The following is a 25,946-nucleotide window of genomic DNA, read 5'->3' as shown; positions in this document are numbered from 1 at the left end:
TGATGACTTTACAGTTCAGTTAAAACAAGCAGGCAAACAAACAAAAAAAAAATGCTGATTTGTTGTGGATCCAAGAATCAAGCTCTCACACAATCTTATTTAACCGTCAGAGAAATGGGAGGAATACACGTCCTTTGAACAAACCATGCGTATTATCTCCTGCAACCAGGGCCTTGATAAGAAAGAAACAGCATAGTGTTCAGGGTCATAATCCTTGTGACACAGCATTCTGAGTAAGGACTTTGAACTTAAACTTAGGTTCAGATACTGGTTCTGCCATGTACTGCCTGTGTTTCATGGGAAGGTTATTTCATCTTCTCAAGTCACTGTGTGCATCTATAAATGTTTAACACACAGTGCTGGGTGCGCAGGAGACTGCGTGGTGGGAGATGGGAAGATTACTGTTTTAACAAGAATGTGGAATGCTGAGGGTCTGTGGCCAGTGGTAGGCAGATACGTAAGAGGTATGCTGGATCCTCCTAATTAAGAACCATAACCAGGGCGTTCCCGTTGTGGCTCAGCAGAAACGAATCCGAATAGTATCCATGAGGATGAAGGTTCAATCCCTGGCCTCACTCAGCATGTTGTGGGATCCAGCATTGCCGTGAGCTGTGGTGTAGGTTGTAGATGCGGCTCAGATCTGGTGTGGCTGTGGCTATGGTGTAGGCCGGCAGCTGCAGCTCCGATCCGACCCCTAGCCTGGAATTTCCATATGCCGAGGGTAAAAAGAAAAAAAAAGCACCATAACCAAAGAGAGATCAGAATCTTCTTCAGGAAATGGTCACTTTGGTAGGACAGCAGATCAAGTTAATGGCCCCCAATAAACACAGGAGTATCAGCTGGAGAGTTAGACTATTCGCCCAAAAGCTGCAATATCAGCAGGGCTCTGGGTGTTTAAGTAAAATGCCCACTGCTTGTACAGTTGTTGGGGAAGGCATTAGTTTCACCAGGAAATATTCATATCTGTTATTTGTTACTTCTTAAAATGCCATTAGGTCGTGATGAAGATAAAGTAAAGCATATTAAAAAGTATCTTCAGGCTGTGGGAATGTTTCGGGATTTCAGTGACTCCTCTCAAGACCCAGACTTTGCCCAGGTATGAGAGCGCCTTTCACCAAACATGTGTTTCCTCTTCCTGGAGACTGTGGTTTTAGTTGTGAATGTTTGTTCTTGGGGGGGGGGGTGTGCTTGTAGGAAATTAGACACTGCCAAGTTATCACAGAAGAACAGGATGTTAAAGGCCGAAAAGTCAAAAAGATAAGGAATTATAGACAAAATAACATCTCCCATCTTCCTGACCATTAGCTTGAATTGTGTGCTCCCCTCTTTTTAATTTACTCCTCATGTGTAGTTGCCTTGGAGCCAGGGAAGACCTTTGGAGAAGGAGTTTAGAAGGCCTGGAGCTATTTAAAGGCTGATAAGCTCTTTGTTATTATAGATGAAAACAGGTGCGAGCCAGTCAATTAGTTCTGATTTATCCATCAACATACTTATCCTTATTCATTTTCTAGGGTGCAAACTGAATCCACATTTTCCTCTGGAGCCAAGATCAGAGGATAAACTAGATGTAGGGCCCTTGTTTTGTTACTACCTTGAGGAAAAAATATATTCAATTAGGCTTAGGCCCACTTCCTGGAATTGATGACATCATGGCTTCACAACCCCCACCCCCAAGTCATCTTAGTAAATTACAGTGGTTTATCTATCATTTCAGTAGAAAGCCCATCTCGGACTTAAACAATACAAAGGACGCATGAGCTGGTTTACAAAGGTGGGCAAGTGGAAGACACTTGGCACAGTGCCCACCCTGGTCTTCGAGGTGGCCAGGCTTCTGCCTGTATCGCACCACCCCCAAAGTGCTTGTCTGGATCTTTGGAAATTCATCCCTTAAGTGTGAAAATGGACCATGACGTCCTTGGTTTTGAACGTGATAGTTTAGCTTTTACTGATGCGGTGTTTTACACTCTGGCATGGCTGTGTTTTTTCTTTGTGGGTATAATGTCAGTTCTACGGTTCCTTTTCTTTTGGGTGGGCAGGTTGTAGAATTAGACCTGAAAACAGTAGTGCCTTGCTGCAGTGGACCCAAAAGACCTCAGGACAAAGTTGCCGTGTCTGACATGAAAAAGGACTTTGAGAGCTGCCTTGGAGCCAAGGTAGGGACCCAAAGAGGTGGGTGGAAATCCTCCCCAACCCTGCCCTACCCCTGGCTTTGCACGTGGGCTTCTTCTTACTCCCCTCAGTGAAGAATCTTCCTGGAGCCTGGTGTGGAGGGTGTTTCCTCTCCATCCTCAAGTCCTTGATGCTTCCCACATTAGCTGAGAGCCACACAGCCTCCTTAGAGCGCTTGATTGCCTGCAAACACAACTCACCCCTGCTGTTCCAAAGCATGTCTACTTTCCACGGGACTCTCACCACAGTGTTCATTCTACTTACTCAAGCTTTTCCAGCCACTGTACTTCTATTGAGGCCATTCTCTGCCTGCCTGTCCTTTCCCCATGTGCACGCCCTCATCTATCAGCTCTTCCCCTGCGTGGCCTCAGATCTCACCGTAGAATGTCGCCTCCCACACTTGAACCTTCATGGCACTCAGTCCGAAACTCCGATGGCATTTCATAGTCTTTACCTTCATTGTTGGTACTTTATCTTACTTGCATCTTGCATTAGGAACAGGTAAGTGCATTTGAATTCCTCCTGATAGTGGTGTGGACATGTGGGTGGAAACCTCCCAAGACATGCCCCAGACAGTCTGATTTCTCTTCCAAGAATGTAGGTCTGAGGATAGTCACCTTTGGATCTCACAAAGTGCCCAGCATAGCATCTTGTATACAGATTTTCAGTGAACATTTTCCAAATGAATGAGAAAATTAAGATCTGTGATGGATTTTACCCAGGGGATGGCAGCATTTTACCAAATGTTCAGCTGTCTTTTGTTAGCCTTACTGTTCATGACTGGTTGAATGGCCAAAATGGCACCCTTTTCCATATTTCAGTAAAGTTATTAACAGCACTCTCAGTCTGTAACTATTAGGTCTCCACTAGTTAGCTTTGATTAGCTTAACTGTGAACTAAATTTATAGTTTCAGTGTTTCAGTATTTGAAGTAGGAAGGAAGGAACAGTTAATAATTTCAAAGCAGAATAAGATTCAGAAATCATGACTCCCGGAGTTCCCATCGCGGCACAGTGGTTAACGAATCCGATTACAAACCATGAGGTTGCGGGTTCAATTCCTGGCCTCGCTCAGTGGATTGAGGATCCGGCATTGCCGTGAGCTGTGGCGTAGGTCGCAGATGCGGCTTGGATCCCTCATTGCTGTGGCCCTGGCGTAGGCAGGTGGCTACGGCTCCAATTAGACCCCTAGCCTGGGAATCTCCATATGCCTTCTTGGGAGCAGCCCTAGAAAAGGCAAAAAGACAAAAAGAAAAAAAAAAAGAAAGAAAAGAAATCATGACTCCGTTTTATAAAGATTTTAAAAGAGTCAAGAGAATTTTAATTTTTCCGCAGCATTTCAGAGGTTACCAGCAAAGGTGTTTATGTTTTATTAATAATTGGCCTTTAAAGTTATTAAATTTTTTTTCTGCCAAAGTGAGAACTTTTGACCCTATTTTTTTTTCTTCCTATAGCAAGGATTTAAAGGATTCCAGATTGCTCCAGACCATCACAACGATCATAAGACATTTATCTATGATAACAGTGAGTTCACCCTTGCTCATGGTTCTGTGGTAATTGCTGCCATTACGAGCTGCACAAATACCAGTAATCCGTCTGTGATGTTAGGAGCCGGTAAGTGCATTTGAATTCCTCCTGATAGTGGTGTGGACATGTGGGTGGAAACTTCCCAAGACATGCCGCAGAGGCTTAGCTTTGTGCTGCATATAGTTCCCTGAACCTTATCTTTTCCAGATGCAGAGATTAATTGGCCCAGAAATGTTTACACCATAAATACTGCCAGATGCAAAGTATTTAAAGTAGAATACATAATGCATTACAGTCTTTAGAATTAACACAGAAAGTAAGTAGAAGAAAGGAAAGGAAGATGAATTTCTGGTAAAGCCTAGAATCTTGTGATAGACTTTGGAGTAAAAAAAAAAAAACTTTTCATGGCACAGACTGTTCCCTATGAAACCCCTGACAGGCCTTTTTGTACAGTGGAACTTAGTGTGACTTAGATGCATTGTCAAGTGCATCTGAATTGGCTGATAAAACCTATCTATCTATTATGCAATTCTGGTTGAATATTTAATATTTATATGCAGAATTTCATTAATACAGGGTCCCTTTAGTTTCCATTTTAAGTTACCCCCAAGAGTTTCCTCTTGTGTCCATCAACCAAAAAGCTATCAACAGTTCTTTCTTTATGACATGGACAAGTGCTAAGGAAAACCTTCTTTGTCTGAGAATTCATCTATTGCCACCCAAGCTTTGGACAAAACCAGTTTCCTTAAGATAAGTCACAGGCTTGTCTATACTTTTTGTCTTTTTTAACCACCCTCCCCCATTATTTTTTCCTACTTCTATGATATGTCATAAGTCAGAGCACCCAGTGTCCCTGTAATAGTCTTTTTGCTCAGAGTTCAGTGGCACAGGAACTCTTGACCTTCTGTTTTAAGAAATCTGAGGACTAGATTTTTACTCCTAGGTGGACTGTATTCCTCGCCAACCAGTACACAATTCATAACCTTTAAAAGGGGGCCCTTCCAATTATTTGTCATCTAAATCTAATTAGAAAGAATGCTTTCCCTCAAAATTAAAAACTCATTTGATAATGTAATCATGAATGGTTTTAGGTTTATCTCTTACCCAAAAAAGCAGGAGTTCCTGTTGTGACGTACAGAAACGGATCTGACTAGCATCCAGGAGGACGCGAGTTTGATCCTTGGGTCGGGGGTCCAGCATCGCCCTGAGCTGTAGTATAGGTCACAGATGCGGCTCGGATCCCCTATTGCTATGGCTGTGGCATAGGCCTGCAACTACAGCTCCAATTTGACCCCTAGCCTGGGACCTTCCATGTGCCATGGGTGCAGCCCTAAAAAGCAAAAAAAAAAAAAAGAAAAAGAAAAGAAAAAGAAAAAAAAGAAAGCATATCCCTTCCTGCCTGGAACCAATTTTGTTACATGTTAATGACTGAGCCAGTGAGTTTTTGATTTCTCTTAGGCAGCAGAAATGGCAGAAAGCACCAGCATGAATGAGGCTCTCTGGCAGGGACAGAAAGTGCAGACTGAAAAGTGAGTCTGTTTCCTAAACTGTCCATGGCACCTAGAGTGGGCAGCCCCCCTGCGTCGTGTCTGTGTTTACCACTTCACAGGCTTGTTAGCAAAGAAAGCTGTGGATGCTGGCCTGAACGTGAAGCCTTACATCAAAACCAGCCTGTCTCCTGGAAGTGGTGTGGTTACCTACTACCTGCGAGAAAGTGGAGTCATGCCTTACCTGTCTCAGCTTGGGTGAGGAAGAAATTTTTTTACACCATTGCTTTTGTTGTATTGTATTCCACAAGTACCTTGCTAGGTCACCTTGTAATGACTGTACACTTATCTGATGGTGGCTAATTGCATAGTTTTTTGTCAGACAGGAAATAGACTTAAACCCTCACACTCCAACAGAGCAGGGCCCTCCTGTACAGCTGTGCTGGTCATTCATGAGACAAGAGTGTCTGTGAAGAGAGCAGGGGCTGAAATCCATCCTGGGTGCTGCACTCCTGAGGGAAGGGGCGCTCTTTCTCGGTTGCAAGAAGATGTGCTATGGGCTAGCATTGGCTCTGCAACTGAGAGTCTGTCCTTTGGTTTGAAAAGAATTATTTACCATGCCTAAAGATGTTCTGATCCCTTGAAGTTAATTAGTCATTTGTTGCCAAATACAGTTTCTCCAGTTAACCCACTATTCCTAATTTGGATGACATAGATTTTTATCATGTGCCTCACAAAGGTCAGAGGTCTTTGGGATTATATAATAAAAATGGTGAATAGAGACATCAAACTTGTAAAAATTCTAGATCATTTAGGTAGACTCCTTATAATTTACTTATAAATTTAAAAAGTAAATTACCTTTAAAGGTGAATTATATGAGACAGAATAGAGAGCCCAGAAATAAACCCATATGCCTACAGTTATCTAATCTTCAACAAAGGAGGTCAGAATGTGCAATGAAAAAAAGACAGTCTCTTCAGGGACGTGGTGTTGGAAAGGCTGGACAGTCTCATGTAAATCAATGAAATTAGAATATTCTCTCACAGCATATCCAAAAATAAACTCTAAATGGTTTAAAGACCCAAATGTAAGACATGACACCATAAAACTCCTAGAAGAGAACATAGGCAAAGCATTCTCCGACATAAATTATAGCAATATTTTCTTAGATTAGTATCCCAAGGCAAAAGAAATTAAAGCAAAAATAAATAGGACCTAATCAAACTTAGAAGCACAGCAAAGGAAACCATCAACGAAATAAAAGAAAAGCTACAGAAAGGGAGAAGATATTTGCAAATGATTCAACCAGTAAGGGAATCATGTCCAAAATACACAAACAGCTCATACAACTGGGTATCAAAATAACAATCCAGTCAAAAAATCGGCATAAGTTTTTTGTTTTTTTTTTTTGGACATTTTTCCAAAGAAGACATACAGATGGGCAACAGGCACATGAAAAGATGCTCAACATTGCTAATTATTAGAGAAATGCAAATCACAACCACAATGAGGTATCACCTCACACCAGTCAGAAAGGCCATCATCAAAAAGTCTACAATTAATAAAGGCTGGAGAGGGTGTGGAGAAAAGGGAACTCTCCTACATTGTTGGAGCTTTTTTTATTTTTTTATTTTTTCAGGGCCGCACCTATGGCATGTGGAAGTTCCCCGGCTGGGGGTCAAATCAGAGCTGTAGCTGCTGTTGGGCCTACCCCACAGCCACAGCAATGTGGGGTCTGAGCCGCATCTGCAACCTACACCACAGCTCAAATCCTTGACACAGTGAGCAAGGCCAGGGAATGAACCCAAGTCCTCATGGATACTAGTCAGGTTCATTACCACTGAGCCACAGTGGGAACTCCCAATTCTCCCACATTGGTGTTGGGAATGTAAATTGGTGCAAACACTAAGGAGAACAGTATAAAGGTTCCTTAAAAAACAGAAGTACTATATGATCCAGCAATTCCACCCCGGGCATTATATCTGGAAAAGATGAAAACTTTAATTCAAAAAGATATATGCACCCCTATGTTCATAGAAACATTATTTATAATAGCCAGATACGGAAGCAACCTAAGTGTCCCTCAACAGATGAATGGATAAAGACTATGTGGTATGCACACACACAGGAATATTACTCAGCCATAAAGAAGAATGAAATATTACCATCTGCAGCAACATGGATGGACCTAGAGATTATCATACTAAGTGAAGGAAGTCAGACCAAGACACACATTATATGATAGCACTTGTATGTGAAATCTAAAAAAATAGAGCAAATCAGTCTCTTTACAAAATAGAAACAGACTCACAACAAAGAATTCCTTTGCTGTACACCTGAAATTAACACAATAGTGTACATCAACTATGCTTCATTTTTTTTTAAGTCAATTATGGAAAGGACCCTAATTGAATGACCTGGAATGGATGAAGAGCAAATCAAAACACTCCCGAGAATGACTGCTTTATAGAAACCGCCCTGTGCTAAACTTACTTCCTACACTGCTGTTCTCCAAGTCAATGGCCTCCAGGACCTGTAAGGGCAGACAGGCCCCCTGAAAGTCCCTCCCTGTCATCTGCTTCTCTCCTGCACCCAGGTTCGACGTGGTGGGCTATGGCTGCATGACCTGCATCGGCAACAGCGGGCCCTTACCCGAAGCTGTGGTAGAAGCCATTACGCAGGTAATTACAGAGGAGCCTGTGGGTCTTCAGGGCTGTTGTCTTTTTTCATATGACATGTCATCAAAGTCCTGGTAATTTTCAGACAGTCCCAGGAAGCAGGGAATGTGGTGAAGAGCATGGTCTTTGGAGTTGAGCTCAGCGTTACTAGTTGTAGACCTCTGGGCAAGCTATTAACCTCTTTGTGCCTCAGTTTTCACAATTGGAGACAATAATCCCTGTTTCATAGAAGAGTTGTAAGCATTAAGGCGACAGTGGACATGAAGGATTTAGATGGCGCCTGGCACACACATGCTCCATAAATGTGGTTTTGACTGCAAAAGGCACTGAGTCATTTGTTCCTATTGTCTGAAAACTGGGTCCACACAAATGAACCTAAACTAAACTGCCTTGGCTTGATTTTTGTCCCATAAATTCTACATCATTGAGAAATACTATTTGGTTCGCTTTGTATTTAATTTTAGAATCCCTGCCAGTCAGTATGGCTTCCTTTAGCTTTCAGCTTGCAGTCTTCCCCACCTATTCCCAGGAAAATACCCAGGATGATGCCTGCTGAGCCGCCAGGTATTGTCTCAAGAGCAGAAACCACTGACTGTCTCTCTGCTGCTTCTGACCCAGACTGTCTTCCACAGGTCACCCTGTAAAGTCAAGGGCTCCCTGACTTAAAGGGAAAACTGACAGGTGGTCGAAGAAGCCATGGCCGTCTCTTCTCTCTGTGACCTGCTTTCTCCCTTGCCTCACACAGGGGGACCTTGTCGCAGTCGGAGTGCTTTCTGGGAACAGGAATTTTGAAGGGCGAGTCCACCCCAATACCCGGGCCAACTATTTGGCTTCTCCGCCCTTGGTCATAGCTTATGCAATTGCTGGGACCATCCGGATCGACTTTGAGAAAGAGCCCCTGGGTAAGATTTGATGCGTGTGGTTACAGTTTTCCAGTGAATTTGAAAACTTTGCTGGAAGAAAGTTACTGCTTTCCTCAGTATGTTCTGAAGGCTAGACCTCCAGAAATCAGAGGAGGAGGAGAAGGCTTTTCTTTACTCCCCGATACACAGCTAAGACATAACTGAAATAGTTAAACAAGAATCTACTCAAGGGGAAGGGCCTGCAAAAAGGAAAGAAATACGGAAAATAATGGAGATCTTGCTATTCTGGCTTCTTCTTCAGCCCCTCCCTTCCCAGCTCCTGCTTTAATCTAATGGTAGGCATTGTTTTAGTATCTACCCCACAGGAAGCATCCCACATGGGGCAGCTGCTCGAAATTCAGGGGACATGATGCTTTGTCTCCTTTCTTCTGGTCTCTGTGCAGTACCCTCCTCAGCCTGCACGAAGCAGATGAGATAACATGAACACTGTACCCTGGAATTTTCTTTTAAAAAATACACAGCTTGGAGTTCCCGTCGTGGCTCAGAGGTTAACGAATCTGACTAGGAACCATGAGGTTGCGGGTTCGATGCCTGGCCTTGCTCAGTGGGTTAAGGATCCGGCGTTGCCCTGGGCTGTGGTGTAGGTCGCAGACGCAGCTTAGATCCCATGTTGCTGTGGCTCTGGTGTAGGCCGGTGGCTACAACTCCGATTCGACCCCTAGCCTGGGAATCTCCATATGCCACGGGAGCGGCCCAAGAAATGGCAAAAGGACAAAAAAAATTTTAAAAATACATAGCTTTAGAGGTACAGTGGATCCTCATTATAGATGGACTCCGTATTTGTGAATTTGACTACTCATTAAAATGGATTTTAGGAGTTCCTGTCATGGGTCAGCGGAAATGAATCTGATTAGGAAGATGAGGTTATGGGTTTGATCCCTGGCCTCGCTCAGTTGGTTAAGGATCTGGCATTGTTGTGAGCTGTGGTATAGGCTGCAGACACGGCTCGCATCTGGCATTGCTGTGGCTGTGGCATAGGCCAGCAGCAACAGTTCCGACTCAACGCCTAGCCTGGGAACCTCCATATGCCGCAGATACAGCCCTCAAAAGAGAAAAGATAAAAAAAAAATGGTTTTTAACCCCCCAAATCAATGCTCATCATGCTCCTGTCATCCCTTACTGATGTGCACAGAGGGTGGAAACCTGGGGTCACCATGGTGCCTGCTCTCAGCTGAGGTCAAACAAGGTGACATTTTGCCTTTGTTTCAGGCCTCATATTGCAAACACGTGTCCTGTTCGTGGTCTGTTTAATGTCATGTAATTCCCATTTTTGGGCTTTTCGTTGGTGATTTCACTTTTACAGTGCCCGCCCCCCCAGAGTGGCGCCAAGGTGCTGTGGAGTGTTCCCCAACCCACGAAGGCTAGGAGGGGCCTCGTGTTAGGCAGGCTCGTGAGTTCAGTGTGAAAGCATCAACAGTGTAGACTAAGAAAGGTGTCCTGAAACAGAAACGCACATAAAGCAGGGTTACTATTGAGCAGCTGATGAAAACATTGTGGACGGAGGCTCTCAGGAGCCTCCCTGTGCTTCCCCTGAGGGCAGTGACTGAGTGTTCTATCACTCAGTGTATATGCAGGTGCGACAGAACATGACTACCCTGAACAACAGGACTTGACCGATGGACTTGACCGTGAAAATGAGGTATGAAATGACGTTTGCACTAACACACCTTGTTCCCCAGGCATGAATGCAAAGGGACAACAGGTATTTCTGAAAGATATCTGGCCAACCAGAGACGAGATCCAGGCGGTGGAACGCCAGTTCGTCATCCCCGGGATGTTTAAGGAGGTCTACCAGAAAATAGAGGTGAGCCCCGGCCACTGGGCCGAGCGCCTGAGAGAAGGCTGCTGTGTGCACCATCTCTGCCGACTGACCCCGAGGCCACTGGGGCTGTCAGCTGTATGAAGTACCATTTATGTCTTCAGGTGACTAAGGAAGTGGTTTTTCATTCTTCTCCACGACTCACATTTTTATAGACCCCCACACTCCCCGGATGTCCTCAGATTTAGACAAGTGAAGAAAGGCCCCAGCCTCAGGAAGAAAGGCCCCAGCCGGTGTGTGGCTCCTGGCCAGCTCTCTGTAGCTGCCCTCTTTCTCACACAGCCTGGGGTGTTTTGTCAGCTGTGGCTGAGGACCCCTGATATCACCATAATGGGTCACAGAGGGTCAACTGGTTGAATGCACCTCTCAGATTTATTCAGATGCTTCAAAAATTAATAAAAACAAAAGCCACTCAGTAGGAAGCACCAAACTACCAAACTGCTAAAATAAAACTTTCTGTGCGTGTTACAAATAGGGGGGACATATACAGGGCTCAGGATCATTTTCTGAGACCCTTGGATGTTACCCTTGCCCTCCCGCCCCCCCCCTTTTTTTTTTTTGCTTTTTAGGGCCACACCTGCAGCTTATGGAGGTTCCCAGGCCAAGGGTCAAATCAGAACTACAGCTGCCAGCCTATACCATGGCCACAGCAACATGGGATCCAAGCCTCATCTGTGACCTACACCACAGCTCATGGCAATGCTGGATCTTTAACCCGCTACGGAGGCCAGGGATCGAACCCACATCCTCATGGATCCTAGTCAGTTTTGTTAACCTCTGAGCCAAGAAGGGAACTCCTCCTTGCCCTGCTTTCTGTGTTAGGCTGACACAAGGGCTTCTGCCCTGGAATGGTGGTTTAAAATAAGAGGACAGAGTAGGGAGTGGAGTCAAATGGGGAGTGTGTTTACGCACTGTGAATCCCTCAAGCTGCTCACTGGGAAACGCTGGGAGCAAGTTTGGCAAATATTGGGTGCAATGCATTTCTCCAGAGATTGAAGTTAATAGACATGTAGAGTGAATTAAAGCCAATTTCAATGCATAGCGGCAGTCATTTTCTATCAAATTTTCTTGTGACCTGTACATCTACTTCCCAAAATCTTCAGAGAATAAATGATTTCCCCTTTGGTACAATCTGGATTATTATTATTTCATAAATTATATTTTTATATATTTGTTATCTATTGTGCTGCAACAAATTACACTTAAACTTAGTGGGTTAAGACACCAAGTACTTATTATCTTACAGTTTCCATGGGTCAGAAACAGAGGTGGGGCTTAGTAGGATGTATCTGCGTTCACCAGGCTCCACTTAAGGTGTCTTCTGGGGCTGCAGTCTCACCTGAAGACTCAACTGTGGAAGGGTCTGCTTCTAACACCACTCGTGTGGTTGTTGGCAGGATAAGGACCTCACATGCTGTGGGTGGAGACCTCGGCCCCTCACTGACTCAGTCCCTCTAGGTCTCTTCCTAGCTCTTCATAGAACAGTAGCTGGCTTCCATCAGAGCAAGCAAGCAAGAGAGCGTAAGAGGGTGAGAGAGACAGAAGGCAGAGTCTTTTTATGACCTAACCTTGTAAATGAGTCAATAGGCTCAGCCCTCACCCAGCAGGAGGGGACCATTTATGGGTGTGAATCCCAGCAGTCAGTTCCATGGGGACCATTTCACTTTATTTTTTTGTCTTTTCTAGGGCCACACCCATGGCATATGGAGGTTCCCAGGCTAGGGGTCCAATCAGAGCTGTAGCCGCCAGCCTATGCCATAGCCACAGCCACAGCAATGGGCATCCGAGCCACATCTGTGACTTACACCACAGCTCACAGCAACACCAGATCCTTAACCCACTGAACAAGGCTAGGGATCGAATCCGCAACCTCTTGGTTCCTAGTCGGATTCGTTAGCCACTGAGCCAAAATGGGAATTCCATGGGGATCATTTTAGAGGCTGCTTATCACAGTGCACATGTACTTTTAAATGACATAGCATGCCTTGCTGTACAGTGGGAAAATAATAAAAAAAATAAAAAAATAAAAAAATAAATAAATGACATAGCATGGTGTTGTGTTAGTATAGAGGAACTCTGTTGTGTGACCATTTAAAATTAAGGTGGTTATTTTTCTTTTTAGGGCCATACCTGCAGCATATGGACGCTCCCAGGCTAAGGGTTAAATCAGAGCCACAGCCACCACAACACCAGATCTGAGCCACATTTTTGATCTATACCGCAGCTTGCAGCAACACCAGATCCTTAACTCATTAAGCAAGGCCAGAGAATGAACCCACATCCTCAGGGATACTCATCAGGTTCTTAACCTGCTGAGCCACAATGAGAACTCCCTGAGAATGGTTTTTACGATACTCAGAACTTGAATACATGTTTTGTGTTTGCATGTTGAATTTTCCTTTGGATGGACTATGATTAGATCTGCCTTTTTTCTTTTTTTCCCCTCAAGACTGTGAATGAGAGCTGGAATGCCTTAGAAGCCCCATCAGATACGCTGTATAGCTGGAATCCCAAATCTACCTACATTAAGTCACCGCCTTTCTTTGAAGACCTGGTAGGGCTTTTTATTTTTTTTAGACAAAATGACTTCAAAAGGTTTCTCACCGTACAAAATCTGCTTGATTACCTAATACTCTTGCTTTGACTACCCATTTCATTAAAACCTTTACAAGCCTGAGACGGTAATATTGGGGAGAGCTGGGGCAGCTGGGTTATCTGGCTGGGGTAGGCCTACAGTTCTCTGTCCAGGGCTTCTGTGGTGGCTACGTAGAGACATCCTGGAAAGAGACTCAGTTAAGTCTGAGGGACCGTCCAGGAGAACATCCGCAGGGGCTTTAAACCTCACATCCATAAAACAAGGGAAATCTTCCCTGAAACTGCTGGTTAGGTTATGCGCGCTGCCCTGAGTGGGAAGGGCATGGGAGCACACAGCAGGACTTCTGCCATCCTCGGCATCTGGGGCCTTCTCTGGATGTGAAGAAAGAGAATGTCATTTGCAGCAGCATCTCTTTTGCTCTGGAGGGGATGGTCCCAATACATCACCTCCCTTCAAGGGTGAGAGATGACGAGTTTGCATAAATTCACCTCACTTTTCTAAACACCCTAATAAAACTGATAAAACTAGAATTTTCTTTGCATTGATGGATGGCTGTCATCTGGCTCAGGTCCATGGATGGCTCCTGTGGAGGCTTCCGTAGTGATGTGCTGGGGAAAACCTAGGTGAACACTGACTAGTTGTTTTCTCTGCTAGACTTTGGATCTTCAGCCCCCTAAATCTATAGTGGATGCTTATGTGCTGTTAAATTTGGGGGATTCAGTAACAACAGACCACATCTCTCCGGCTGGAAATATTGCAAGAAACAGCCCTGCTGCCCGCTACTTAACCAACAGAGGGTAAGTATGAGTAAGGGGAGGAAAGCCTGAAAGCAAAAATGGAGAGAGTGAAGCCAGGATTTCTCTTTTCACATGGTCTTTGGAATCAGACTCCGATGCTTCACCAAGCCCTGGGGCTTGAAAACCAGTGGCTCTTTCTGTTTGCTGCTTTGAAGTGCCCATGAGAGAATCCATTAGCACGTGAACCCCAGAAGGGGTGGGACCTTCTTTTCCAGCAAGTGTACTTTTTTTTTTTTCCCCTGTCTTTTGTCTTTTTAGGGCTGCACCTGTGGCATATGGAGGTTCCCAGGCAAGGGGTCTAATCAGAGCTACAACTGCTGGCCTACACCACAGCTCACAGGCAACGCTGGATCCTTACCCCACTGAGTGAGGCCAGGGATCAAACCTGCATGCTCACGGATGCTAGTCAGGTTCGTTAACTGCTGAGCCACTGCATGAACTCCCAAGTGTACTCTTAGACTGGGCTGTCATCTCTTCTTCCGGGTTGCCTTATTATTCAGGTTCAAGACTCTGTTCTTAACCTGTGGCCTGGTTACTTGAAGTACTCAACAGGAACAGAACCAGAAATGCACTGACATTTCCTGGTTGAGAGACATACTCTTTACCGAGAACTGCTTTGAGGATTTGCAGTTTGCACATCCAGTCGTCAGTGCTGGTTTTAACAGATATTATCCCACTATTATCTACTGTTATCTAATGTACTGATATTAATCAAAATCGGCCCTAAATCTGATTTTCCATGGGAGTCATCTGTGGAAATAAAAGTTCCTGGTTCCCATAGCACCTCCCGAATCAGCTTCTCCAGGGATGGAGCCAAAAGCTCAAACAACACAATGCAATACCTTTCCCCCCGCCCTTTTTTTTTCCCAGTGGGAGAGGACAGCTGCCTTGCCCCTCATCTCACTTGCCTGGTGTCTACAAGGTAGACACAGCTTTCTAAAAAGGGCATCTTAGGAGTTGCCGTCGTGGCTCTTTTATGAATTTCCCCTTCTATGGTGCTCACCCGTCTCTGCCTCCTCCTAGTACATCCTACTGGGTCAGTCTGTTCATTCAGAGCAAGAAGGTTTCATTTTCCCCAGGATGTGAGTATCGTAAGTTTAGGAAGATAGCCTACGTCTCGAGGAGGTGATGACAGGGGTCCGAGTCAAGATTTTTTTTTTAACGCGAGGCAACTACTTTTAAAGTATGGGATCTGCCTATACACAGATACATATTACAAGATTTTAAGGGGATATGATTTTGCTTTGAGGGGGAGACATGAGTCCATCAGCAAGTAGAGAAGGCAAGTGACATCCAAGTGGGATCAGCGAGTCCCTGCTCTTCCCCTCACGCACATTGCCCTGGACACACTGCCTATCACTTTATTCAATGGATGTTCCAGGCAACGCCAAATGCCCTTTTGCCTGAAAGCCTCTGGGCAAGCTGGCTCCTTTTCCTCTTGGCTGCCCTTCCCCAGGATTACCCTTTTAGCAAGTTCAAGTCTTCATCACCTCACCATACTCCTATTCTAGTAACACTCTTTAAGATGCCCCCCCCCTTTTTCTTTTGTCTATTTAGGGCTGTACCTGCAGCATATGGAAGTTCCCAGGCTAGGGGCTGAATCAGAGCTATAACTGCTGGCCACAGCTCATAGCAAGGCTAGGGATCAAACCTGTGTCCTCATGGATACTAGTCAGATTCGTTAACCACTGAGCCACGACAGCAACTCCTAAGATGCCCTTTTTAGAAGGCTGTGTCTACCTTGTAGAATGTAAGCCCTGCAGAGGCAGTGATCTTAATCTGTTTTGTTCACTGATGGACTCCAGGCACCTCAACAGTTCCTGGCACCTGACTGGGGTTCAATTAAAAGTTGTTGAATGACTGAATGAATGAATGAGAGAAAAGGCTTCTAGGAACAAACAGAGAATGTACAGAAATAAAACGGTTCAGGCTGGAGGAAAAAACTAGGAAAATGGGCAGGAACCAACACTTTTAGATTGGTAATTATTGACACTCTTTTGAGACATGGACTCTAAAGGGAATTGGATGAAAGGAAATGAACCTTCCCAGAAAAATTCACACCCACATCTTTGACATTATTTCAGTGGTTTATAAACACACACACTTACTCCTGAAGCCTGTTTAACCTCTCAATCCTCAAATTAGAGCTAACCAATACATCATTAACACACACACTTCCTAGCATTTTAAGAAACGAGCCCAGTACACTGGCTACTATATTTACTGTAAGATGTCATTCCTGACATTGCAAAGTTCCCTTTCACTGGGACCCACAGACCAGATTCTCCTTTGATTTTAGAACCAGAAATAAGTATTCTGCCTCTTTGGGACTGCTCTGATTTTGATCTTATGAAAAGTCTAAGTCAAGTTGCCAGTTGTGTGTCCTCCCATTGCACTGCGTTCCTGATAACTTAGGGGCAAATTTGAACAGACTTCTGTTTAGTTTGTAGAATGTATTTTATATGTCCCCCATCCCTGGCGACACCTGACTGGTTTACTCCAAACATTCCCTTTGCTTCCTTTTTTCTTACCCACTTTTAGTATTTTATCCGTGAAGTGTTATTGGCTACTGTACTGAATAAATATAGTAAGTCTTCTTCTTAGAGCTCCTCTTGATTGTTCTATCCAGATTTCTAAGACGGTACGTTGATGCTAGGGTGTATGGACTCACCATCCCACTTCCCACCTCTCCTTCTGCCCTTGGTTGAAGCTACAGGAACAGCTTTCCTGCCTTGGAGAACAATGCTCCGTAGACTTAGAGAACTATCTAGACATGTGGTTTTTCTCTTTCCCTGATGTAAGCCAAGTTCAACCTTCTCTCCGTTTCACTAAACCAGCTCCTCTTCTGCTTTCGTCACTAGCCTGACTCCACGAGACTTCAACTCCTATGGCTCCCGCCGAGGGAACGACGCCATCATGGCGAGAGGGACATTTGCTAACATCCGCTTACTAAACAAGTTCTTGAACAAGCAGGCACCACAGACCATCCATCTGCCTTCTGGAGAAGTGGTGAGTATTCTGTCCGCTGCTTTGTTGAGAAGCCAGCCTTCCCCAGCTCGGGGTGGCTGGGAACTTTTGCCCAGTCAACTTGCCTTTCGGTCCTCATTTTTTCTTTGCAGCTCCTCCACCTCTTGCTTCGGGTTGAGCCCCTTGCTAGGTGTCCATGTGTGTGAAGTTCATCACCGATGGAGAGACCCTTTACACTGGGAAACTGCCTTTTCCTGCTTAGAAATGCTGCTTCTTGCTTTAACTAAATCTAGTTTCCTAGAAGTTGAGCTTAATTAAGGCTCTGAGTGAAAATTCATCAGTTCAGAACACTTGAGGGGGAAATTCCAGGTTAAGACAGAGGATATTAATTAAGAAGTACTCTTTCATGACTTTTTTTTTTTTGTGTGTGTGTGTGTCTTTTTTTCTAGGGCTGCTCCCGCGGCATATGGAGGTTCCCAGGTCAGGGGTCTAATTGGAGCAATAACCACCGGCCTACGCCAGAGCCATAGCAATGCTGGATCTAAGGTGAGTCTGCAACGTACACCATAGCTCACGGCAACGCCGGATCCCTAACCCACTGAGCAAGGCCAGGGATCGAACCCACAACCTCATGGTTCCTAGTCGGATTTGTTAACCACTGCACCACAATGGGAACTCCAGGAAGTGCTTTTTTATGACTTTTAATAGCATTTCATGAATTTACTGCACCATTGGGAAAGGAAGGAATGTCGAGGACTGTGCTGGCCCACTTGGGAACCACTTAGAGTTGGTTTATTACAGCTGTAATAGTCTCTTCACAGATGGGAGGCATGTGAGAGGTGGGGAAGCCTGCACGTTCAGTCAGACAAGCTTGGGTTCAAGTCCCAGCTCCACCTCATACCATCTGTGGAGCCCTCAGCCAGTTATTTCCCTCTCTGAGCAGCAGAGCTTTCTTACCTGTGAAGTGGAAATAATATCCACCTTTTAAGGCTCTGAGGCTTAACCTGAGATGGAATGACATGTAAAACACATAGCCTCGTACCTGGCATACACAATGTGTCCTCAGGTCACTTCCCTTCCCAGTGAATGCTGTCAAACTACTTGACAACTGGTTCAACTGCCTCAGAAATAACCTTCCCAAAGTATTTTAAAATCATCATGGCTAATATGTCTGTCAAACTTCCTGTGTCCCAGGTGCTGTTCTAAGCACTTTGCCTCTGTTGACTTGTTTAATCCTCGTAACAGCCCTTTGAGGAAGGTATCATAATTCTCATGCAACTCCCTAAGGTCACACGTTGAGGAGCAGAGATGAAAACACACAGAATAAGGCTCTGAAGTCAGTGCTCTTTTACCACCACGCACACCCCCTCACTTGTAACTGGTTCTCTGTGTGTAAAACGACCTCATCGCAGACACGCTGATCATCAGGACGCAGCACAAAGTCCGTGCCCAGGAGATTTGTGTTCAGTGACTAGCAGGGGTGATCGACTAGTGAGTGACAAAGAGACACATAAATGGTAAAGTGCACAAAGGATGAGGGGAAAAGCTGCAGTTACAGATACCCGGGGCTTCCAGGGTACTGACTATCACAGTGAACTTCCCTTGTCCACAGCCCTGCCATCACACAGAGCTCCAAGTCACATGTTTAGTGCCTCAATTTAAATAAGGAGACAGAATTGGAGATGAGCAGACATTTGAGCCAAGCTTTGAACTTGGAAAGCAGACCTAGACAAAGAACAGGGGACGAGAAAGGGCAATGGATAATGCAGAGCAGAAGAAAATTTAAAAAACCATCTCCTTGGAGTGACAAGAGATGATTTCTCTCTCTCTCTTTTTTTTTTTTTTTTTTTTTTTTTTTGCTTTTTAGGGCTATACCTGCAGCATATAGAGATTCCCAGGATAGGGGTCCAATTGGAGCTACAGCTGCAGGCCTACACCCCAGCCACAGCAACACAGGATCTGAGCCACATCTGCCACCTACACCACAACTCACAGCAACACCATATCCTTAACCCACTAAGGGAGGCCAGGGATCAAACCTGCAACCTCATCGTCACTAGTTGGATTCGTTTCCACTGCGCGAGAACTCCAAGAGAAAATTTCTTGTTGCTATAAAGTAATCAGAGGACTAGAAAGAGCTCTCTAAATTCAAAAGAAAAGGGGGGGGGGTCCTTAAAAAAATTCAGAGGGGAGTTCCCGTCGTGGCACAGTGGTTGGCGAGTCTGACTAGGAACCATCAGGTTGCAGGTTCGATCCCCTGGCCTTGCTCAGTGGGTTAACGATCTGGCGTTGCTGTGAGCTGTGGTGTAGGTTGCAAATGCGGCTCAGATCCCAAGTTGCTGTGGCTCTGGCGTAGGCCGGTGGCTACAGCTCCGATTAGACCCCTAGCCTGGGACTCTCCATGTGCCCCGGAAGCGGCCCTAGAAAAGGCAAAAAGACAAAAAAAAAAAAAAAAAAAAAAAGAATTCAGCATTGCCAAGAGCTGTGGCATAGGTAGTGGATGTGGCTTGGATCTGGCACAGCTGTGGGTGTGGTGTAGGCCAGAGGCTACGGCTCCGATTCAACCCCTGGTCTGGGAATCTCCATATGCTGGGTACAGCCTAAAAAGACCAAAAAAAAAAAAAAAAAACCTAAAATAAAAATTAAAACAAAAAAAAAATTCAGAAGAAAATTTAATTAGTTGAGAAAATCACATAGAAACACAAAGGGGCAATTAGAGGAAATATGTAAGAATAATAAAGTACGAACTGAGGAGGGCCAACATCAGACTGAAGAGAGGTGCTATAAAGAGAACAGACAAAATGTTGGAGGGGAAATTACTGAAGAGACACAAGGAAATTCCCCAGTTGTAAAACCTGAGACTCCAGACTGAAGAGTCCACTGAATGCCTGGCCACAAGATTAAAGAAGATCCACTCGAGTCATGTCATCATGAAACTAAGAGCAGGAGAACTAAGGAGAAGATCTAAACTTCTGGAAAGGGAAAAACAGCTTATGTGCTGGAGATCAGAAGTGCTCAGAGCAACCCTAGAAACTGAGACTGAGCAAAATTATTGGTACTTTAAAATCTCTGCCACTCATACTACCAGCCAAGTGAAATCACAGTACTAACACTTTGAGATCTTCAAAAGCTTTAAAAATCACCCTCAAGCCCAGTCTCAGGAAACTACTTGGTAAATGTTTTCCACCAAAACAAGGGAATAAACCAAAAAAGGGGAAGACATGGGATCCAAGAAAAAGAAATGCAGGAACTGCCAGGATGTTGGGGAGAGAAGATTGCTCCGTAATAGGATGCACTACACCATCAGAGCCGCGTCAGTCCACACAGGAATGCAGGGCTCCAGTAGTGACATCCTCATGAAAAAGACTTTTAAATGACAGACTACCTGATGGATTTGAAAGTCTTTAGTTCTGGGACTCGTCCTTTAGCAGCAAATTTGGGGATTAATTAATGGGTAGGGACACAGAAACAGGTGAGCACACACAGAGAAAAAAAAAATGATTAATTCCAGTGGAAATATTTTTTAATTGCCAAGAAAAGGAGATCAGAGTACATTATGTGGCTCAACTATAAATAGCATTTACAGGATCACAAGGTATGACAGTGATATTAGAAGGCTGTGGCAGAGGGGAAGGTGGAAGCCCAGTGGGAGTGACAGTTAAAGGAACTAAATCCTCTAAGTAGGAAATGAATAGATAATAACAAAAAAGGAGATATGAAGAACCGGCAGATTAAATACTTAGAGATACAAAGGCACAGCAACAAAAGAAACCACTACATTTTATGTTTTCTTTAGATGAGAGGGTGAGTGCAAGGAGCTGCTATTTATAAGCTGCTTTTTACCCTCAGTATGGCTCATGTTCCAAAAAAGCCAAGAGCCTGGAATTCTAGACCTGCTTAGTCCCACTGATCTTGGCTTCCATGACCTGCTTGACTGTGGGATTGTCAGCTTTGCAGTAGTTCTGAAAACACTTTAGAACACCCATTCCCACATTCTTAATACCCAAAGTTAGTGACAGATATCTCCGAAAATACCAAGTCGGTTGTTTCTTTTTGGTCTTTGAAAGGATCCAGACTATTTGGTTAAAAAGAGAAGGCTTCCCACGCCCATGACCTACAGAAGTTCCCAGGCTAGGGATCAAACCTGTGCCCCAGCAGCGACTGGAGCTGCTGCAGTGACAACACTGGATCCTAAACCTACTGCGCCACAAGGGACCTCTTAAAAAGTTTCTATAGTCATGAGTTCTACCCAGCTGAGGACGTACAGAATCCTAGGCAGATTTAGGCAATGCCATGTGACATTAACCACCTATGAGTTGCCATGTGACATTATCCACTGGCTCCAATGGTTCACCAGAATGGTAATTTGTGAGAGCCTACTTGAGAGTTTGATTATACACCTTCCTAGAGCTCCTTTCAAGTGAAATGCTCCCTCTCTGGAGACATCCTATTTTCCCATTTAAGTAGCCAGGAAGAAACAATGTTTCATTACTCACCAGCAGTTTTATCACATGTCTGTGAAGTCTCAACTCAGCACAATACACAGAGTTCCTGGAGAAGCAAAAGGAATCTGTGTTAAGATGTTTCTCATACATACTGAAATATCCCTTAATCCCTTCCTGTCCTTCATTGATTGGTGTTTCCATCAGTGCTTCTACTGTCTCGGCCTTGACCGCTATGTTAGAAGGTTGACGAATGAAGACTGTGCATTTTCTATCATTTCCAAACATGGGACTTTCTTTGCATTTGGCCCCCTTCACAACTGACCATCACTGAGTCGAAATCCAGGTGTAGGTGGGATTCTCTGCTTAAGCTTCAATATGCTTTAATCAATGGACGTCTTAAAAAAAAAAAAAAAACGAAAACAAAAAACTGATCTATTTTCCTTTTTTCCTCTGACTCCCTAGGATTTGACCATTTTTCTAAAACTAGGACAATAATTAGGCATTTCAGTTAAGAGTATAAAATTCAGAGTTCCCATCATGGCTCAGTGGTTAACGAACCTAATAACCTTGAGGTTGTGGGTTTGATCCCTGGCCTTGCTCAGTGGGTTAAGGATCCAGCATTGCTGTTAGCTGTGGTGTAGATCACAGATGCAGCTCGGATCTGGTGTTGCTGTGGCTGTGGTGTAGGCCGGCAGCTACAGCTCCGATTCCACCCCTAGCCTGGGAACTTCCATATGCCGCAGATGCGGCCCTAAAAAGACAAAACAAAACAAACAAAAAATGCATACTCCTTGAATATTTGTTATAAAAACAGGGCGATTAAATTTTTTTTAAAAAAAGTATAAACTTCAATTTGGGAGAGGTAAATAGAGTTAACTGGGAATGCGTAGAGCCGGCAATGGACTGGATGAGTTTCCCATTGGCTTGGCCAACTGCAGGCACTTCTGCCCCTGCATGTGCACCAGGACTCAGTGGCCTGTATCCACACTGTGCCGTTACTGTGCCTGTAACACCTCCCTCTTCTCTTCCTTTAGCTTGACGTGTTCGATGCCGCTGAGCGGTACCAGCAGGCGGGCCTTCCCCTGATCATTCTGGCCGGCAAGGAGTATGGCTCTGGCAGCTCCCGAGACTGGGCAGCCAAGGGCCCCTTCCTGTTGGTGAGTAGAACACAGGACATCCCAGCAGGCAACTACCCCTCAGACCCGGAAAGGAAGCTGGGAGGGGCCAGAAAGAAATTCCTCTGCTTTACTTTCCAAGAAGATGTGGAAGAGCAAAGCAAGATCGGAAAAGCCTGGGGTGTTTATTCCTCTCCTGCTTTGTGGTGGGACTGGATTTATTCACTCAGTGAAGGGTAAGCTAGGGTTCATCTGGTTCCTTTCGATCAACCATTCATATGCTGGGAACCGTGGATCTTCAGGGGTGTCTATAGCAGTTGGGGGTAGGGTCTTAAAGTCTATGAAATGATATCCAGAAGTATGTAGTATGTGTGTCTTTTTTTAATGGGGAAAGTTTAATTGTTTTCATAAAGTTCTCAGAGGGACATACCCAAAGTTTATTTTGGGCCATTGTCCCCGGTGAATTTGAAGAATAAGCCAGGGGTCCTGCTGCTACTGGATTGTCTGTCAGGTTCACAGAAGGGAAAAAGTAAGGAGCCTGAGCTTTAACTCAGGGAATTGCACTTTTTGCAGCTGCTTTTCACTGCCTGGGAAAAACTTACGTTCAGGTTCAACAGAAAAGGAAGCCCTCCCTGTATGTAGACACAGACATTTCAGGGCGTGACCTGCTTGATGTGGCCCCGTGGGAGGAACCACTCAGGAAGGGGAGAGCTTTTATCTCCTGAGCTCTTGCTTGCCCTGAAAGCCCTGGTACTCTCCTGGTGCCTGGCTTTAATCCTTAGGGCAGGTAAAATAGCTTAGCTGATAGCAATTTAAATAATGTATGCAAATTAACACACTTGGGAGACATTAAGTTGATATCCACAAGTACAATTTTAAAAACGTGGCTGTCTGGCAGGCAGCCCTCCAGACACCCAGGCTTCCAAAAAATATCTTTGAACATCACACCCTCACACCCTTTTTTTTTTTTTGGTCAATCTGTTAGCAGTATAGGAAGAAAAAGATGTTCTCATTAGTTGGTAATTTGTCAAAGGCCTGCCATTTGAAGAAACTGCTGAAAAGAAATCAAGAAATGAGAGAGAAAAGGATTTTAGGAAGGGAGCTGGGAGCTGACAGTAGGAAGGGGGCAGGTGGGGGCTGTGAGATCTGGGGGATAAGAAGGGGCCTGGCAAGAGACACTCTCTAGAGTCTTGTTGGGCTGCATCAGCCACAGGACTAAAGAAGAGCCTGGAAGCAACCACAGAGACATCAGAGGTTTCATAGAGGGAGCCACTGACACACATAAAGCAGAGTCCACAGGTGACGCCCTCACCAAGTGCAGTAGACGGCAGGCGGACAGGACACAGCAGCAACCATCTCCTCTGCCCCAGGGAGACATGGGCTGCCATTTATAGAGGAAATGATGTCAGGTTGGCTCATCAGTTACCAAGGAAACCAGCAGCTGGGGGCACATCCCTCACACCCCCTCAGGGTAACAGCCATCATGAGAGCAGATGTTTCCCTTTAATAAACTAGCAGGTGGAGCTGTTCTGGCATAAGGGGCAGCAGGCAAGCAGGTTCTTGTGAGTAGGTCGGAGGTATAACAGGACTAGTTGAGCCAGGGATATACGGAGAACAAGAGAACTGACATCTTAAGGGGCCTGACCAAACATGTTTAGACCTCTCTACAGAACCACTCCAAGTTCTCTCTGCCCAGAGAGCCACAGCTGCCTATCCTCGGCCACTCGGGTGTCTGGGCTGTCCTACTGCAGAGAGGGATGGGCAGCTGTGATCTGCAGCATTTGCAGCACTGCACAGCCTTTTACACAGAGCTTGGGCGGTGAACAGCCTGTTTACAAAGATAAATACACAATACATATATACATAAATCCACACAAAACATCTGCTGTTCTAAAGAATAGGGCAGCCCTTCCTCTGTAAATGTGTTTTTAAATTTGGAAACACCTTGGGATTTTAAAAAATATCTATACCTGGATCTTATTCTCAGGGATTCTGGCTTAATTGGTAAGGAAAAAGGCCTGGACATCTGGATTTTAAAAGCCTTCCCTGGTGATTCTAATAACATCCAGAGTTTGCAAACCACTGCTCTATAGCCATGGTTCTCATTAACTTATAGAAGTCACTATCTCCTTCCCACCCATGCTCCCTGCAAGATTCTGACAGATCTATGGTAGTACCCTAGTATTTTTAACAAGCTGCCCTAGTGTCCCTGATTCTGGGGGTCTTAAAAGTACCCTAGATAATAAGAGACCTTTTAGGAGGTACCTTAATATTACATTAACTAATATTTGAGGATGGGGTGTTGTAGTTCATTGAGTGTCCTGATTTATTGAGCATTGCTGTATATTGCCAGTTATTACCAATAAGATGTATTTTATAGGAAGCTTTATGTCCAGAGTATATTCAATGCAACTTGATCCTTGCAACAGGAAGTATAAAAGCAGCACAGAGTAGATAATCATTTACTTTCTCTGTAGTATGTTCTGAAATCTAATTTTGATTAAATCTTCTGTGTCTGCTGGTGCACCTATAACAGCAAAATTCAAGGGAAAAAAAGAAAATTTTCCTTATGTTGCTTTGAGGTGTAGTGTCCAGATACAATGGAAGTTTGCAATCACAGAGTGGCTCAGTGTGTGATTATATTGCATGAGTTTAAATACCAGATAAACCACTGGCTTCCTCGGGGAATGGGGGACAATAATAGTGTCTTCCTCCAAGGCTGGCAGAGGTTGGAAAGAAAGAATTCATTTCAGTGCCTACATGCTGCCCAAACAGTGGAAGCAATCGGTTAAGCCCTCGCCTGTGTTATTTATAACTAGAGGGTGACATTTTATGTCAATGATTAATTGGTACTTAGAAAGAATTTAGGTGTGAGAAAAGTTGTGACTTAGGAAGCCTTTTGTATAGTGTCTGGGTATCTAAAGAATAACTGTTTCTAAACTACTCTCTTGGCTTATCAGGGAATCAAGGCTGTCCTGGCTGAGAGTTACGAGCGCATTCACCGAAGTAACTTGGTGGGAATGGGGGTGATCCCCCTCGAGTACCTCCCTGGGGAGAATGCAGACACCCTGGGACTCACAGGGCGGGAACGATACACTATCAGCATTCCAGAAACCCTCAAACCACAAATGAAAGTCCAGGTCAAGGTAAGATAGCACCTTTCCAGGCTAGGCCCAAGTAAAAGGGACCCTATATTCGTCATCGTCTTGTTAGAGGGAAATCAGTGAGATTTGGAAGAAAAAAGAAATCACGCAGTAAAAGTGATTTCAACTTAGGAGTTCTAGCACCTTTCCTAGCTGCCAACACAGTGATACTGCTCTGTTGGTTTATTATGTATTTCTGTTTATTCATAGGGTTATCATCAGTTTCATCATTACCTCCCAACCCCAGCCAGCCCCGCTGTCTCCTGTTCCTTCCAGTCCTG

The 25,946-nt window shown here is 44.6% G+C and overlaps 2 protein-coding genes across 5 annotated transcripts in view; one reads left to right on the top strand and one right to left on the bottom strand.

Annotated features, from left to right (window-relative positions):
* Window positions 1–25,946, bottom strand: part of RIGI (RNA sensor RIG-I) — an 84,169-nt gene that overhangs the window by 11,054 nt on the left and 47,169 nt on the right. For 3 of the 4 annotated variants that reach the window (XM_021064056.2, XM_084978887.1, XM_021064055.2), the window contains exon 18: window positions 21,459–21,513. In XM_021064056.2, the coding sequence (XP_020919715.2) occupies window positions 21,493–21,513 (21 nt within the window). In that variant the 3' untranslated portion in view covers window positions 21,459–21,492. Of the gene's footprint in view, window positions 1–7,834; window positions 8,079–21,458; window positions 21,514–25,946 lie in introns of those variants that run through there. The other variant, XM_084978888.1, reaches the window with a different exon arrangement.
* The window catches only part of ACO1 (aconitase 1), a 63,889-nt gene that overhangs the window by 36,419 nt on the left and 1,524 nt on the right, over window positions 1–25,946 (top strand). Inside the window, exons 9-20 of the mRNA XM_003357729.4 lie at window positions 996–1,096; window positions 2,037–2,153; window positions 3,622–3,781; window positions 5,304–5,439; window positions 7,779–7,863; window positions 8,606–8,762; window positions 10,463–10,587; window positions 13,052–13,156; window positions 13,853–13,995; window positions 16,857–17,004; window positions 22,442–22,564; window positions 25,483–25,668. Of these exons, the coding sequence (XP_003357777.1) occupies window positions 996–1,096; window positions 2,037–2,153; window positions 3,622–3,781; window positions 5,304–5,439; window positions 7,779–7,863; window positions 8,606–8,762; window positions 10,463–10,587; window positions 13,052–13,156; window positions 13,853–13,995; window positions 16,857–17,004; window positions 22,442–22,564; window positions 25,483–25,668 (1,586 nt within the window). The remainder of the gene's footprint in view (window positions 1–995; window positions 1,097–2,036; window positions 2,154–3,621; window positions 3,782–5,303; window positions 5,440–7,778; window positions 7,864–8,605; window positions 8,763–10,462; window positions 10,588–13,051; window positions 13,157–13,852; window positions 13,996–16,856; window positions 17,005–22,441; window positions 22,565–25,482; window positions 25,669–25,946) is intronic.

The sequence above is a fragment of the Sus scrofa genome, chromosome 10 (assembly GCF_054392235.1).
Source record: "Sus scrofa isolate SSC_HxYL_T2T_F1_AM1 chromosome 10, Sscrofa_HxYL_maternal_Yorkshire_Landrace_v2.0, whole genome shotgun sequence".
In the NCBI taxonomy this organism is placed as follows: domain Eukaryota; kingdom Metazoa; phylum Chordata; class Mammalia; order Artiodactyla; family Suidae; genus Sus; species Sus scrofa.
This window is presented reverse-complemented; position numbering and strand designations above follow the sequence as displayed.